At 49.2% G+C, this 16,555-nt stretch overlaps 1 protein-coding gene across 3 annotated transcripts in view; it reads right to left on the bottom strand.

Annotated features, from left to right (window-relative positions):
• AP3D1 (adaptor related protein complex 3 subunit delta 1) overlaps positions 1-16,555 on the bottom strand; it is a 48,554-nt gene that overhangs the window by 13,169 nt on the left and 18,830 nt on the right. For all 3 annotated transcript variants that reach the window (XM_079960453.1, XM_079960454.1, XM_079960455.1), the window contains exons 7-21: positions 16,367-16,506; positions 15,269-15,342; positions 10,041-10,090; positions 9,884-9,933; positions 9,681-9,729; positions 8,796-8,941; positions 7,227-7,375; positions 6,274-6,504; positions 5,564-5,795; positions 4,393-4,538; positions 3,250-3,391; positions 2,642-2,713; positions 2,386-2,461; positions 1,228-1,439; positions 140-213 (exon numbers count right to left, since the gene is read on the bottom strand). In XM_079960453.1, the coding sequence (XP_079816579.1) occupies positions 140-213; positions 1,228-1,439; positions 2,386-2,461; positions 2,642-2,713; positions 3,250-3,391; positions 4,393-4,538; positions 5,564-5,795; positions 6,274-6,504; positions 7,227-7,375; positions 8,796-8,941; positions 9,681-9,729; positions 9,884-9,933; positions 10,041-10,090; positions 15,269-15,342; positions 16,367-16,506 (1,843 nt within the window). The remainder of the gene's footprint in view (positions 1-139; positions 214-1,227; positions 1,440-2,385; positions 2,462-2,641; positions 2,714-3,249; positions 3,392-4,392; positions 4,539-5,563; positions 5,796-6,273; positions 6,505-7,226; positions 7,376-8,795; positions 8,942-9,680; positions 9,730-9,883; positions 9,934-10,040; positions 10,091-15,268; positions 15,343-16,366; positions 16,507-16,555) is intronic.

The following is a 16,555-nucleotide window of genomic DNA, read 5'->3' as shown; positions in this document are numbered from 1 at the left end:
GGGTATAAATAAAAAATTATTAATTATTATTATCATCATCATCCCACAGAGAGTGGCAAAGCAACAGGCCTCAGCTGACATCAGGAAGTTTAACGCTAGCCAGGAAAGCAGAAGAACGCCAGCCCAGCTTTTTCCTTACTTGTCAAGGTCGATGTCCAGAGCCTTGTAGGGGTCATTGGGGTCCTTATCATCTTCGTCGCTGGGCAGAGCATTCTGGGAGAAAAGCCACAAGAGAAGAGGGAATGGGTCAAAGAGGTGCTGACCTCCAAGGGGCGGGGGAAAGGGGGTCTGTTGACCTACCCTCCATTGCCACAGCGACAGTTAGAATTTTCATGAAGTCAGAAATATGTTTCCACCACCCTGAACCAAGAGATAATGACTGTGCCACCGCACACTGCTGCAGCAGGATTTCATTTGCCAGACTAAGAATGTAAGAATTTGCCTGCTGCCTCTGGCCAAAGGGGGCCCTTCTACAGTCCAGCCACCTGCTCTCACAGCGGCCAACCAGAAGCATCAAGGGGAAGCTCTCAAGCAGGACCTGAGCACAACGGCAACTCTCCCTGTGATTCCCAGTGACCAGGGTGCAGAAGCACTGCTGCCTCCAACTGTGCGGGGAGAACACGGCCCCTCTATTTTTGCACTCCCTCCCACCCCCAGACCCATCTGCATTTAGCACAGCGTGAGCACCCCAGGCACCCTCACCTGCTAAAAAGTTATGATCAGCTAGCTATCAACCTCAAGCCTGAAACTACACCATCAAAATGAATTTTATCTGCTGTTACCTTGCCTGCCCACCCCCTTTAAAATCTATGCAGTGGCCATTTCACGGAGAGAGGAGGTTATCAAGTTTGTTTGCTCCTGCTCCAGAGGGCGGGACTTCAAGTGACAAGAAAGATTCTGAATAAACCTTGAGAAGAACTTCATGACAGTAAGAGCTGTTTGACAGACAGCAGGTCCATACCCATAACTAGTTTTTTGGGCAATTTTTAATGTTTTGCAATTTTTTAATGTGCTGTAAGCCACCCCGAGTAGCTGGAGAAACCCAGTCAGATGGGTGGGGTACAAATGATAACATTATTATTATTATTATTATTACTACCACTACTACCACCCATCAGGATTTGTAACCAGGTTGGTTCCCAATCCACCCACAGCCAGAGAACACCAGGAAGAACAGGGTGGGTGCCTTGATCCGTGCATCAGCCGCACCCTCCCGCCAGGGCTTACTTCTGGCATCTCCTCCGTGATGATGTCCACATGTTGTGCGGGCGCAATGTCCTCGTCGCTCTCGGTGTGCAGCGAGTTGTGGCGCCGGTGGTGCTTTCCCCGCTTCTCCTTCTCCTGCTTCTTCTGCTTCTTCTTCTTCTTGTCCTTCTCCAGCTTCTGCTGGTGCCGACGCTCCTCTTCCAGCTTCACATACTGGTCAGAAACCGGCAAGCCTGCATTGATGGGCGGGGGGGGAGGGACAGAGCGAGTTCTCAAGAGGGGCAGTGGGCTGAGCACCAGCCTTGAAAGGAAACGCTGGCCAAGGTACACAGCCTGGGAGTCATTTTGGACTCACCTCTGTCCATGGTCAATTCTGCGCCCAGGGTGGCTGTCTACCAGCTCCATCTGAGACCCTCCCTGCCTGCTCCCTGTCTCGCCAGAGTGGTGCACGCTCTGGTCCCGCTTGGACTACTGCAATGCACTCTCCGTGGAGCAACCTTTGAAGGTGACTTGGAAATGACAACTAATCCAGAATGCAGCAGCCAGACTGGTGTCTGGGACCATATAACACCAGTCCTGAAAGACCTACGTTGGCTCCCAGTGCGTTTCCAAGCACAATTCAAAGTGTTAGTGCTGACATTTAAAGCCCTAAATGGCCTTGACCCAGTATACCTGAAGGAGCGTCTCCACCCTCAACGTCCAGTCCAGACACTGAGGTCCAGGCTCTGAGGGCCTTCTGGCGGTTCCTTCATTGTGAGGTTACAGGGAACCAGGCAGAGGGCCTTCTTGGTGGTGGTGCCCTCCCTGTGGAACACCTTCCTCTCATATGTCAAGGAGATTAAGAACTACACAACTTTCAGAAGACACCTGAAAGCAGCCCCCTATTGGGAAGCTTTCAATGCTTAATGTTTTTACTCAGAGGAGACCCATTGAAATTAACAGACTTTAAAAGGCAGCCATGCCCTCTTTGTGTTGTTGTTACAACTTTAGCAGCTGGAGAAATGGAAGCCAGGCGTACTCGCCCTTTCAGGATCCCAGCATCTGAAGTGGGAAGCAGAGACCAGGGCACAAAAAACTTGATTTGGAAGCGCTGAGAATCAAGGCCGCTCATCTGCATAGCTCCACCCACCGGGCCCCATTCATTGGTGTGGAATGCTGGGAAACTGGCAGAACTCTTACCAGGAACTTTCAGAGGAACGGAGAGGTCAATTTGTACCACAGGTATATGCTCGACGCCGGGGCTATCTTGGTACCTCTGGACAAGGTGGGGATGGAGGGAAGAAGATCAGGTGGGGAAACAAGAGATGTCATGTGCCAACATTGGCCCCGTGTGGCTTATCAAAAGCAACAGCAGGATCCCTGCCATTAAGAGAGGGGGGGCCCCACCACCCTAGAGTGGGTCCCTTGCGACTACCAGACAAGGATCTGGGCTTACCTTCTGTGGGGAAGGAGAACTTTTGATGTAGAACGGGTTGTTCGCTTGTTCTTGCTTCCGGACTTCTCGGCGCTTTAGGGAGAGACAAGGGGCACAGCGGTGGTTTTAAAAATCTAATATATTGAGGATTATTGGAACATTTTTCTTGGCTTCATTTATTTAAAAAAGGAGAGTGCAAATGACCCCACCCAGCTCCACATCAGCTTTGGCTGGGGGCCAAGCTGAGTCTCTATCCAGAGAGGACCAGCCTAACTTGTCTAGGCTCTGGGAACTTCCAGGTTAGATTACTGCAGCATGTTATATGTGGGGCTGCCTCTGAAGAGTTTGGAAACGTCAGCTGGTGCAGGATTCAGTGGCCAGGTTGCTCACTGGGACAAAACAGTTTGAGCATATTGCATTGCTCCTGGCCTGACTGCCAATCAGTTTCCGGGCCCACTTAAAAGTGCTGGCTCCTCACGTGAGCCAGAGGGGCATGATGCCTACATGACGGGCATAATAAATTCCTGCATTGCAGGGGTTGGCCTGGACGGCCCTCATGGTCTCTTCCAACTCTACGGTTCTTTCACTCTATGATGTGCTCCAACACCCCTGTTCTGCAGCCAGCCTACCCTCTTCAGTTCCTCCTCATCCATTTCAGGCTGCCGGTGCCTTGTGTGCCTCTGTTCCTCCTCGTGGAAAATGGTCCGGGGCTTCTCGTCCTCAGACTCGCTGTCAGAGGGAGGCTCGTTGATCCAAGCGTCAAGGTCCAAGCTGGGAAAGGAGAGAGCCTCCGCATCACTACCAAGCTGCCCTTGCTGTTGATTACTCAAAAAGTTACTAATTCTAGTTAGATTAATATAGCCTCTTGTCAACAGAATAGACTCTTAAATCTCAGGGCCACAGGTTCAAGCCCCATGTTGGGCAAAGATTCTTGCATTGGGGGGGGGGTGGACTAGATGACACCTGTGGTCTTTTCCAAGTCTGCGATTCTATAACTCCATCTTATTTCTGTGATTTTAGGTTGTTCTGAGAAATTTTCTTAATTGCTGCAACCTGCTTTGGGTTCTTAGAGTGAAGGGTGGGCAAATCATTGTCATCATCACCATCACCACAACACCCAGTCTTGAGTTATCATTTCTCCAGTTCAGGGCTGCGGAAACCCAAGGCGGGGCGATATCTGATTTTCAACGTCACAATATATCACCAGCTAAACACTGTGATATACCAATATATCACGATGTCTGAAATATGTAGAGGGCTTGGCACGCTACACACCCCATGATTTGCAGTATATTGCCGGGTCAAAATTTTCAAAACTGCTATCATGATACAGACTTCAAAACGGTTTGGGACGATATGTTGTCCAGCCCTACTCAGGACCCTCCCACAGGGCTACCCTGCACCCTCCTGAAGCGCTTTTGCATAGCTGGGATGTTTCCTTGAGCCGTTAATGTGCCTCTTTGCTCAGCTGGATGGGGAACAGAGAGGTGTTTATATGCAGCACCCAGGTTCAAAAGACTCCCCCCACCCGCTTGGAACCAAACAAGGTTTCTGGACCACCTTAAAAGGCAGCCCCATGCACAGTGCACTGCGGCAGTTCTGACCCTGCTGCAAACACAGAAATCGCACGCTCCCTCCTTGCCCTTTCTAAGACCCCTTGCTCTGCCTTCCCCCGATTTCACTCCTCTCAGACTGGCTGGGAGGCAGGTGAGGCTGCAGGCCCAGAAGAACCCTGAGATCCAATGCCGTCACCCGGGCGGAGAGACTCTTACCCTTCTGGAATGGGCACTTTCTTCTGGGCTTTGGGGGCGACGGGGTTGAGCTCCCCAGCGAACAAAGCGATCACTTCCTCGGCTACGGGGACCTCTTTGCTCTGAAGCTTGTGGATGTATTTCATGAGCTGGAGGATGCAAGAGGCCTGACGAGAGGAAAGAAATTTATAAAAGTTAAGAGAGAAAAAGAGACTCTCGTTGATTTAGCCCAGTGTTTCCCAGACTTGGGTCTCTGACTGTTTTGGGACTACAACTCCCATCATTCCTAGCTAGCAGGACCAGTGGTCAGGAATGGTGGGAATCGTAGTCTGAAAACAGCTGGAGACCCAAGTTTGGGAAACACTGATTTTAGCCGGAGGGTTAAAATGTTGCACAGGTGGTACCTAATGTCAAATAAATGAGCCAAAATGTATAAAAATGTGCCAGATAAGTGCTGGGAACGGTAAGTAGACAGAAGGGTCATTCTTTCATATGTGGTGGACATGTGAAAAAGTAAAAGGCTATTGGGAAATGATATACAGTGAAACGAAGATGATATTTAAATAGATTATTCCCAAAAGATCAGAAGCTTTTCTTATAGGCATAATAGGGACAGACATTTTGAAGATGACCAAACTATTTACGTATGTGACAACAACATCTAGAATATTATTTGCATAGAAATGAATAGAAGAAAGGGTTCCATCGAAGGAAGAGTTGTTTTTAAAATTAATAAGCTATGCAGAAATGGCAAAGCCGATAGCAATATTAAGATGAGCCTTTTACAGAAGAATGGAGGCCTTTCTTGCACTATTTGAAAAAGTATTATAGTCAAATGAAATTGCAGGCAGAATTCCAGATAGGACTATACAGTAACTGTATTAGTGGGATTCTGCAATAGATGAGAGTTTGATATATTACAGTAGAAAAGGGTATGAAAAGGGCTGCATTTTCTCTTTCCTTTTCGATATTTCTGACTTCATAACCTTATTTTATTGTGAAAACTTTAATTTGAGCAAAAAAGAAAAAGGTTTGAACAGAGACACTGTGAAGCTGGGAATGGGAAGCCAATTTATGAATCGATCCAATTATTCAATCTGAAGTCTAATTGTGAAATTTTAGAAATTTGATAGAAAATGATAATGTGCAAAAAAGAAAAAAGAGAAGGGATCTTGGGGGGATTTTTGCTTACCCTTTCCTGGACCTCGAGGTCCGCACTCTGCACGAACTGTGGCAGCCGCTCAATCATCATTTGCGTCGCCTCCTGCGCCACCTCCTTCTCGCCGGCCTGCTCCTTCTGCTGAAGGATTGCGGCGTACAATTTCACCATGTTTTGGACGTACACAGCCTGGATGTGGCCGGGCAGCGTGGTGACCTTGGGCCGCAGCATGGCTTCGAGAGTCTGGTGAGGCTCCTCGAGGTGCCTGAGGAGGAGGGGGAGAAGGTGCTCAGAGGCGGCGTGTCCCAAATCCTCCTTCCAGGAGGGAAAGCGAGGAAAGCACAAGAGGCAGCAAGGGGAGAACTCGGCCCTCTCCCGGTTGCGAGTGGTTCGTGAGACAGCCTTTGTGGTGGTGGCCCCAAGGGCAAGGAACTACGTCCCCACACAGGTGATACCAGCATCATGTCTTTACAGATGTTGGCAATGGGTCATGTTGGTTGTTGGAGACTAGCAACACCTGGGAGGGCCCTGACAGATGTTCCCCATCCCTGGTCTAAGAGGAGGAATTCCCCACTGAGGAGGGAATGCCTCTTCTCAATAGAGGCACTCCTCCATCTCAAGCATCCCATAGTGAACACTGCCTTCTTAGAGAAGGGCTGGGAAACCTGTGGCTTGACTCTCATCATGCAGGCCCACTTGGGAGCTCCTGCCTGACAGATGCCACCGTGCAGCTGGGAACTTACTCAGAGAACTCCCCGCAGATCCAGGCCGCGGCGTACAAGACCTCGCAGATCCCGTTGCGCTGGGTGTTGCTGGCCAGGAGGTGGGCGTTGTCCAACAGCATGGCCATCTGGGAGACGGCGAACTTGCGGATGGCCTTGACGCGAATGGCCACGTCAAGCATCTGGGAAGCAATGAGGTGGCCGTGGCGGGTCCCCTCCAGGCGGGTCAGCTCCACCAGGATGCTGATGTACCTGGATCACGAGAAAACAGGAAAGGGCCTTAGAGTCAGATTATTGGGTCCCTCAAGCTCAGGACTGTCTTCGGCAGGGTTTCCGAAACTTGGTTCTTTGGCTAGGGATGATGGGAGTTGTAGTCCAAAAACAGCGGGAGAACCAAGTTTGGGAAGCCCTGGTCTACAGTTACTGAAAGCGGCTCTCCAGGGTTTCCAGTTCAGGGGATATTCCCAGCCCTAACGGGAGTTGCTTCACACAAAACCTGAGACCTGTGGCACGCAAGGCGGATTGCTCTACCAATGAGCTATGGTCTTTTCCTTAAAAAACAAAGTAATAAAAAAAAATGAAATGAAAAAGATATTTAAACTGGTTATTCCCCACCACCACCACCAACCTGAAGCTTTTCTCCTAGGGATAATTGGGTCAGAGGCCACAAAGAAGATGATTAACTTATTTAAGCATGCAAGAAACAGCAGCCAGAACCTTCTACATGCAGAACTGGAAAGAAAAGTCCAGAGAAAGAAGAACGGCTCTTAAAATTAACGGACTATGCAGAACTGGCAAAACTAACAGTGAAAATAAGAGGTCAGTACGATGGGCAATTTATGGAAGAATATCATAATCAAATCGCCGGCAGGATTTGAAACTTGAGCAATGAGAAGAAAATGGTAATATATGAAATAGAGGAACATGTATTAGATGAAATGTGTCAAGCCCTGTAGGTAAACAGAAATACTGACCATTCAAAATTGGTGATGTATTGGTAATTGGACTGGCTACATATGTCAATGATTTTGGTCAGCAGCTCGTCCCTGTAGGTTGTCCCTTCTGCCTTGTCCACGTGGATCATCAGCTTCTTCACAATCTCCATCAAGTTCTTCTTGGACACCTGAAGTTATAGAGGCCGATTGGTGGGGAGGAAGGGGCAAGTCATTCAAGGGGATATTGACAAGCTGGAGCGTGTTAAGAGGAGGGTGACCAACAGTGGAGTGAAGTTTTTTGTCAGGGAACAATGATGCCAGCTTGAAAGGGCGATTTGGGTGTGGGTGTGAACATCGGGTTGTGACGTCCCAACATGCTGACATGCATGACCATCCCTAAGTCAGGCAGAAGCATCCAGGGCCTTCATACATGAGCAATTACGGTAACTGGGAACACAGCCTAGTCCCCCTAATCTGCACATCACTGGCAACCAAGATGATGAAGGGCCTGGAAACCAAGCCTTTTGAGGAGCAACTGAAGGAGTTGGGAATGTTTTGGCTAAAGAAGAGGAGAACTGAGAGGTGGGAAGATGGCCACCTTCAAATATCTCAATGGAAGGTGGAGACAGCTTGTCTTCTGCTGCTCTGCTGGGGAGGACCCCAGACAATGGATTCAGATGGCAAGAAAGGAGAACCCAATGAAACATTCAGAAGTTCAATAGTAAAAAGGTGGTGGACTCTCCTTCCTTGGAGGGTTTTCATAGAATCACAGAATCATAGAGTTGGAAGAGACCACAAGGGCCATCGAGTCCAACCCCCTGCCAAGCAGGAAACACCATCAGAGCACTCCGGACATATGGTTGTCAAGCCTCTGCTTAAAGACCTCCAAAGAAGGAGACTCCACCACACTCCTTGGCAGCAAATTCCACTGTCAAACAGCTCTTACTGTCAGGAAGTTCTTCCTAATGTTTAGGTGGAATCTTCTTTCTTGTAGTTTGGATCCATTGCTCCGTGTCCGCTTCTCTGGAGCAGCAGAAAACAACCTTTCTCCCTCCTCTATGTGACATCCTTTTATATATTTGAACATGGCTATCATATCACCCCTTAAGCAGAGGCTGGGTGGCCATCTGCCAGGGGTTCTTGAGCCGTGATTCCAGCACTGCAGGGGGCTGGGCTGGATGAAGCTGCAGGTCCCTTCCAACTTACGACTGTATGAATGCCTTCTATTGCTTTTGAGAGTGTTCTGGATGCAACATCTGTCACCCCACAAAGCACGGTTTGCTTTAGGAATGCAGGAAGCTGCCCTATGCTGAGTGTTAAGACTGGTGGCCCCATCTAACTCAGTACGGTTGACACTGACCGGCAGCAGCTCTCTGGGGTTCCAGAAGAGGCTCTTGCCCAGTCCTACCTAGGAGTGGTCAGAAATTGAGCCAGGACCTTCTGAACGCAAAGCAGGCACCAATGAGCCATGGACCGTCCCCAGCTTGATCTCCCTCCTGCCTCCAAGGATGGTGTTCTTGCTGCATCGCTCCTAAGGGTTTTCGGGTATGCTCTCTATATTTCTAAAAGTTAAGACCTCCGTGATGTTGCGGCGGCAGGTGAACGTACCATCCCGTAGAGAAGATCCAAGGCCCGGAGGCGGATGGACTCGTCTTTATCATCCAAGCACTGCAGGATGAGATCCTTGTGGGACTGGACAGATTTGGGGTGGGTTTTCAGGATCTTGGACATCGCCAGCAGCCCCAGATATTTCACTACGTGGAGAGGAGGAGACAAAAACACACACAAAGGCCAAATAAGATTTCCAGGGGCAGCGGTGGAGGCCAGGGAAGCTGAGCTGCACTCAAGAGTAGATTCCGCGAAATCAACGGACTCAAGTTGGGAAAGCCCAGTGGATTTCAACAGCTCTAATCAGAGAATGACCTATAAAGCCTTAAACGGCTCAGGACTGCAATACCTCAAGGACTGCCTCTTTCTTTACGAACCTACCCGAACCCTGAGATCATCTTCTGAGGCCCTCCTTCGTGTGCCCCCTCCTCGAGAGGTCCAGAGGCAGGCAACACGAGAACGGGGCCTTCTCTGCAGTGGCTCCCCACCTACTCTCCCCAGGGATGTTCGCCTGGTGCCTTATATTATATACCTTTAGGCGCCAGGCAAAAACATTCCCTTTAACCAGGCCTTTGGTTGATTTGATTGATATCCTATGCCCTTTTTAAATGTGGGTGGTTTTTTTTGGGGGGGCGGGTTATTGGATTGTTGTTTTTATTTTGATTATGTATTTTGTGGTTTCATATTTTGATTTTATTTTGTGAGCTGCCCTGAGACCTCTGGGTATAGGGTGGTATATAAATTCAATCAATCAATCATAATCATAAAATGACTAAGTCATATGCAACTGCTCACTCATAGTAGTATTTAGCAGGATTTTAAGGGTACCCCCTCCCTTGGTGCCAAGGACCTCCCCCCAATCCCGCCCCCAGGCCCGAGACTTACAGTTCTGGTCCGAATCTTCTATCAGTATCCTCAGCTTCTGAACGCAGAGCTGTAAAGAAATGACACACAAGTTTGTTTGTTTTTTGCAAGTGGCAGAGAGGATGACACCTTCCACCTCCCTCTGCAATCAAGGAAAGCCCTCTGCGCTCCAGCAAAATTTCAGCTGCCGCCGCGAGGGCTGACAGACCAAGATGGGACTGTACCTGGATGCTGGCACTGTGGTTGGGCATCCCAGAGGAGAGAGAGATCAACACTGGAGGAAGGAGGGCGGAAAAAAGGGAGTTTAAATTGGTATGGTGCAAAACACGCAAGTCAGGAGGGGTAAACAATAATGGTGTGCTTGGCAATGTCTTTCCTTACCTGCAATCACTGTGTTCACACATTCGTAAAGCAGCGACATGGCGGAAGTGCTGAGAGGGGGGAAAGAGAGAGTTATTGCACTGCGGAAAGCTCGCCGGAAAGTACTGCAACATTGCACATTCATGGAGGAGAAAGGCTATGGGTGTCCACTAGCCGGCTGACCAGGTTTTATCTCTGTGTTTGGAGGCAGCGCGAGACTTTAGGACCATCAAGGCAATGGCTTTTTCCACCCACACTCCAGTCCTAGCAGCCTTCAGATAGGAGTTGCTGCCACGAGCATTAAGTGCATGTGATGAACTAAGTGGAAGGTCGCGAGTCATGGGAGTGCACAAATTCAGCAGGGCTTAGTGTGATTTCGGCTGCTGGTTTGCTAATGCTGTTAGCATTGTTTTGCGGATTATGAGTGCTGCAGTGCTTTGCGAATCATATATTACGACTTTTTTGTTGTGGCTGCTGTTTAGCTCTTTTAAAAAGTTCTTTTGTTAATAGTGACTGTTTTGCTGATGATTTGTTAAGTATTCCAACGGTTTAAGTTGCATTTGTGTTGTTCTATTATTTATTTGATTGGTATACCGCCCTTCATCGTAAGATCTCAGAGCAGGTCGCAGAATAAAAATACAGGATAAAAACATGAAAATAAGTAAAACAAAACAACAAAACAGTAATGCCCTCCCCCTTCTCACAAACACATTTAAAAGGCTGTAGAATATTAATCAGCCAAAGGCCTGGGAGAAGAGGAGCGTTTTTGCCTGGCGCCTAAAGGTGTATAATGAAGGGACCAAGCGAACCTCCCTGGGGAGAGCGTTCCACAAACAGGGAGCCACTCAGAGAAGGCCCCGTTCTCGTGAATGGGTTGCTTTATATAGGGAGAGGCAGTACTCAATGTACAGTATTGCGGTCCTGAGCCAGTTACTGTTGTTTACTGTGAGCCACTTTGCGAAATTGACATCTTGACCGTTGGACCTGCCCTTGGTCTCGCCCGCTCCCTTCACTGGAGCCTATCTTCACATGGAGGGGAAGTTCCTAACTCACCGAGGGTTTGAGACCCATCGGCTCCCCTCGCCTGGTTCAGCCGGCCAGTCAAAGCCATTTCCGGGATTGCACCCGCTGTTGCATTTCTGACAGCTTCCAGGAGCCACGGGTGAGAGCAGAGTACAGGGTGGGGACCAAAGGTGGACTTAGCACCCCAGAAGGAACATGATGTGTCCCCCACTAGAGGTGCAACGCCTCCTGTTAACACCCCGTATTCCCCAGCTTCCAATATTACAGGTTCATTATTTAGCAAAACACATACCGTATTTTTCCGTGTATAAGACTAGGGTTTTTTCCCTTTAAAATGTCAAAAATTAGGGGGCGTCTTATACATGGGTCCATCTCCCCCACCCCCCATTTTCTTAAATCTGAGTCCCCCAAAATAGGGGGCGTCTTATACATGGGGGCATCTTATAGACGGAAAAATATGGTATGCCACTTAAAGACTAGCTATAAAATCCACAGACATGATAAAACTAGCAAAAGGAAGAATGTAAACAGCCAAAATGTGTAATGACTACATGTCAGGATGAAAGACTTTTAAGCATCATAGAATGAAGGCAGAGAACAGATGCTGTCTTGCTAAAAGATTGGAACACGGAACAAACATGGTGCTGCTCTGGAAAAAAGAGTCAGTTCTGCAGACCAAAGCAGTGGGAACACGATGGGGGCAAGGCCAATCCTTCTAGTGAAGTAGCCCCGAGTTGTGGGTGGGTTTTATGTGTCCCCTTGAATCTGCCCCGCTAACAAGTCACCAGACAGCGCAGATCTTTGCAGATCTATATTATTGGAAGCCAAACGGTTGCCATTTTGGGGACCAACACTTTTCAAACTCGCACAAGCAATCAGCCTGCATGCCTGTTCAGGTTTAAATATCAGGATTTAGAAATCAATATGCCCCGTGTTTTGTCAACTGGGTCGAACAAAAACCTCTGCTTGCTTCCCCAGCTCAGCACATGGGCTGCCTGTTTGAGGAAGCGCAAAGGTGTTCTGGCTGCTGGATTTGCAAGATCCACAACACAGACAACCTGCCCCAAACCATAGAGAGGTGAGTGAGGGAGAACGCAAGGGATGAAGAGCCACAACACGCTTTCCACAGAGCTAAGGAGAAAGGCCTAGAGCGACACACAAACAGAGGCAGAACGCCCTCTTCTGGTTCCTCCTTTTAATGGGGTGGGATCATAGTGCTGACAGGGGAGGAGCCAATCTACCCTAGAGGAGTGGGGGGGGGGAGATGGGCAAGCTCCAAAGGCCTGGTACCAATCGCCATCCAAATTGGCCGCATCTAAGGAGAATCCAGAAGTGGGGACCACGTGGGGATTTATGCAGCTTTGCACGTTTGTGAGAGGAATGGAATCGCCGTGAGGTGCGAGAAGTGGGAGGAACACAAAAGCAAAAACGGAACAAAAACAAAAAAAAAAACACCCCTCCACTGCTGCTGCGTCAACATCCCAGGTGGCAACTCTCCCCCCTCTTCCAGGACTGTATCCTGCAGAGCAGCCCCCGGGCTAGGGTCCACCCAGTGAAAATGGCGCTAGCTAGAGATACACACTTCTCGTTTTTTAAAAAATAGACAACAGCAGCACCACCTAATTAAGTGGTTCCCAAACTCCCTGCCCCACTTGAAAAGGGTCGAGGGGGCTTGCTGGACTGCAGAATGATTTGTCAGCTGTGCTAGATGCTGGTCTGGTCTTTAATTGCTTCTTTCACATTTGGGAACCCCTGATCTAAGCTATGTTGCAGAACTGGCACCCATTTCAGACGCTGTTCTGCAGGCAGCAAGTGAACAGCTCTGGGAAGCAGAGATTAGGTTTACGCAACATAGAGAATGCTGAGCCATTAAATTGTCCATGCTATAAAACCATGTCTTGATTCCCACCTAACGCTAAACCATGGTTTGTGCAGTTACAGTTTAGTAAAATATGGCTTGGCGTGCGTTCATGTGCTTAACTATGGTGTTTCTACCGCCAACAAACTACAATCTGAAACCATGTTCTATTGTTGGGTTATGCACCTTGCTCTGTTTTAACTTCTAGGGCAGGGGTGGGAAACTGGATCCTTACCCCAGCACTTGTGGGCAGAGTTTGACCAGTGGGTGTGGCTGCTCAACTGCCAATCCCCTGACCTCCCAATAAAGCCAGGTGACCTTTTTTTCTTTTTTGCCTGCACAGGTGAGAGCTGGGAGCCACTTGCAAAGCTCCTTTCAAAGGGCTATTTCTGCAAGGAGCTGCAGGGCTCAGCGGACACTCCCTGTCAGCAGGGTCCTCAAACCTCCTTCCAGCTTGCTAAATGGTTAATCACCTGTTTTGTGGGCAGGTCATACCAGGTTCAATCTCTTCCAACATCTCCAAGTGGGACTGGGAACTGTCCCCTCTGGGGAGCCTCTGCCAACCAGAGCAGGCAGAGCAGGCAGATGGAAGGACTAATGGTCTGGCTTCGTATATAGCAGGTTCCTGTGTCCCTCTCTCACTGGCAAGCTAGCACAGCATAACAGTTAAAGGGTTACTAGGACCTGGGAGAGACCAGAGCTCAAATTCCCCACTCAGCCCCCAAGCTCATCTTGGGGAGCATTCACCATCTTAGTCTAACCTACTCACAGGGTTGTTGTGAGGATAAAATGGGAAGGGATTTGAGAACCACACTGGAGAAAAAGGTGGTATAGGAATAAAATATGGCGGTTTTTTTAATACAGTGGTGCCCCGCAAGACAAATGCCTTGCAAGACGAAAATCCCGCTAAACGAAAGGGTTTTCCGTTTTTCAAGGCGCTTCACAAGACGAATTTCCCTATGGGCTTGCTTCGCAAGACGAAAACGTCTTGCGAGTCTTTCCCCTTTTTTCCTCTTTTTCTAAGCCGCTAATAGCCGCTTAGCTGCTAATCCGCTAAGAGCGCTAATCCGCTAATAGGGATGCTTCGCAAGACGAAAAAACCGCTAGACGAAGAGACTCGCGGAACGGATTATTTTCGTCTTGCGAGGCACCACTGTAATAAAAATATTAAGCCAGGGTTTTCCCTGCCCCACACTTAACATTCCACATGGTGCACGGTGCAAGGTGGGTGGCTGTGGCTTGGGCAAAATGGCTTTGCAGGCCAAATTGGGGCAAAAGGGTGGGCCGCGGGACAGAGCCACAGCCCCTTCTCTAAACCACTGGGTACTCACTACTGGCCTAATCTAAGGTGGGTCGCAGCAGCAGCACTCTGACCATATGAAATACATGGCCAAATAGAGGGAGGGAGGAAGGAAGGAAGGAAGGAAGGAAGGAAGGAAGGAAGGAGAATAAAATAATAAAAATAAAAAATTACCATTATTATTATTATTATTATTATTATTATTATTATTATTAATATGCCGCTCACCTGACTGGGTTGCCGCAACCACTCTGGGTGGCTTCCAACAAATTAAACACATTAATAATAATGATGATAATAATAATAATAAATTGGTCTCAAAACACGTCTGGGTTAAAAGGCAAGTCCGGGTCTGAAAAAGCTGAAGGCTGCTCATTCCAGACCAACCCCTGCCACCGCCATCTTCGAAGTCGGCTGGGTCCGCTCCCGTTAACACAGAATCAAAGAACGGTCAGGGTTCGAGCATCAACTGGGGACCTTGCAGGGTTTTCTCGGCCAGTAGCCCCCCACCCGACCCCCACCCCAACAGCTACTCAACTACAGCAGAATTAGGGTGAAGAAGAGAGGGAGGAGACCAGAGCACGGGGGTGGTGGAGTTTTGGGGGGGTGGGTTTGTGTTTGCTTTGAAGTATACATACTGTCCACTTGGGTGCATTTCTTGGAGAAGGACTAGTTTTTTATCTTTGGTGGGGCTGCCATGAACTCTACCCCCTTTGGGGAATTGGAAGAGGGCGCGCTGGCTGTTTGGGGAGAGAAAGGAGGGTTAAGTGGAACACTTCGCACGGGATCTACGTGTCCTTTTAAAAAATGGATGGGGGTGCTCGCTTGGCAAAGGTGGAGAGGACGTGCTGCACTTTTTACAAGACCCCACCCCCCCAATGGTCACAGGAGGCTGGTTAAGGGGTGACGAGTGTCCTGGCAACCCTGTCCCAGAAGCAGAAGTGCGTGCTTGAGTGGAAACACAAAGGCGGGGGGCTGGGATTCTTGGATATCAGCAGCGGAGGCGCGAGAGGTGCTTTGCACAAACGGCGTTAAGGACTAGCGTCGCCAAAGAACTGACTCACTCACCTGTGTATGAGGTTGGTGAGGGGCTCAATGAGCTTCTTCCCTAGCCTGGGTTCCAAAGGAGTGAGAGCACCAAACTGCAGGAAGAAAGGAGAGAGAATGTTTGAATGGCCGGATGACAACGGCTATCCTGCAGGGTCTGAGGGAGCGTCTTCACAACCATTGTTCAGCCTGGACACTCAGGTCCAGCTCCGAGGGCCTGCTAGCGGTTCCCTCACTGCAAGACATGAGGATGCATGAACCCAGGCAGAGGGCTTTCTTTGTAGTTGCACCCTGCCGCTAGATGTCAAGGAAATAAACAACTATCTGGCTTTTGGAAGACACTTGAAGGCAACCCTGTATAGGGAAGTTTTTCATGTTTGATGCTTTACTGCGCTTGATGTTTTCAATTTGTTGGAAGCCGCCCAGAGTGGCTGGGGCAATCCAGTCAGATGGGAAGCAATTAACTAACTAATCCAGCCAGCCCGCCAGCCCTGGGGGGTGGTGCTTCTCCCCAGACCACACCCTCCTTGAGTTCTTTTTGCCCTGTCGCAATGCGTGAAATTGAATGTAGCCCAATTTACACTGGTGAGAGTTGTGTCCGCTTTCCCCTCTGCTTTTGACAGCCTTCTCCTCCATTAATTTTCCTGATCCCTTTTGAAAACCGAACATAGGAGCAGTCCTGCTGGATGAGGCCAAAAGGGGCCCATGTAGTCAGGCGTCCTGCCCTCACAGGGGCTGAACATATGCCCCAATGGGAAGCCTCAACAAAGCCCTGCTGCACCTCTGGTTCACGAGGAGACCCTCTCCAGAGCCTGAAGATGATGCCCAGGTGCTCCAAACCCGTAATGCAACTGGAGTCACTTGTAAATAAATAAAATCCGTGCCGCAACAGAGTATACGGCAGCTTCCCTGCACACTCTTGCTCACATTTCAGCCTCTCCCAGAATCCTTTGCAGCCTGAGTCAGACACTTCGCCGCCACCTCCCCGCAAAAAACCAATTAAGCAGGCTGCCTGCTGTGTCTGCTCCTTTCCTCTCTGTTTCGCATCAACTCTTCGCCTCTTAAGTGACAAGAGTGTGTGTCTTCACACTATGAGCGAAGGAAGCCGCCTGTACTTGCCAGCTTGATAATTTTAATGAGGACCCAGTTGTTGGTGGACGACGTCATCAGCTTAAAAAAGAGCGGAGCAAGGGAAAGGTAGTTTTTCGGGTTGCGCCTGGCCAGCTCGCAGATGACGTTCACGGCAGCTGACTGGACACCTGGGGGACAGGGGAGGAATAAAGGGAAGAGGGGGTCCGAGTGAGTTGT

Source organism: Podarcis cretensis (genome assembly GCF_951804945.1).
Source record: "Podarcis cretensis genome assembly, chromosome: 18".
In the NCBI taxonomy this organism is placed as follows: domain Eukaryota; kingdom Metazoa; phylum Chordata; class Lepidosauria; order Squamata; family Lacertidae; genus Podarcis; species Podarcis cretensis.
This window is presented reverse-complemented; position numbering and strand designations above follow the sequence as displayed.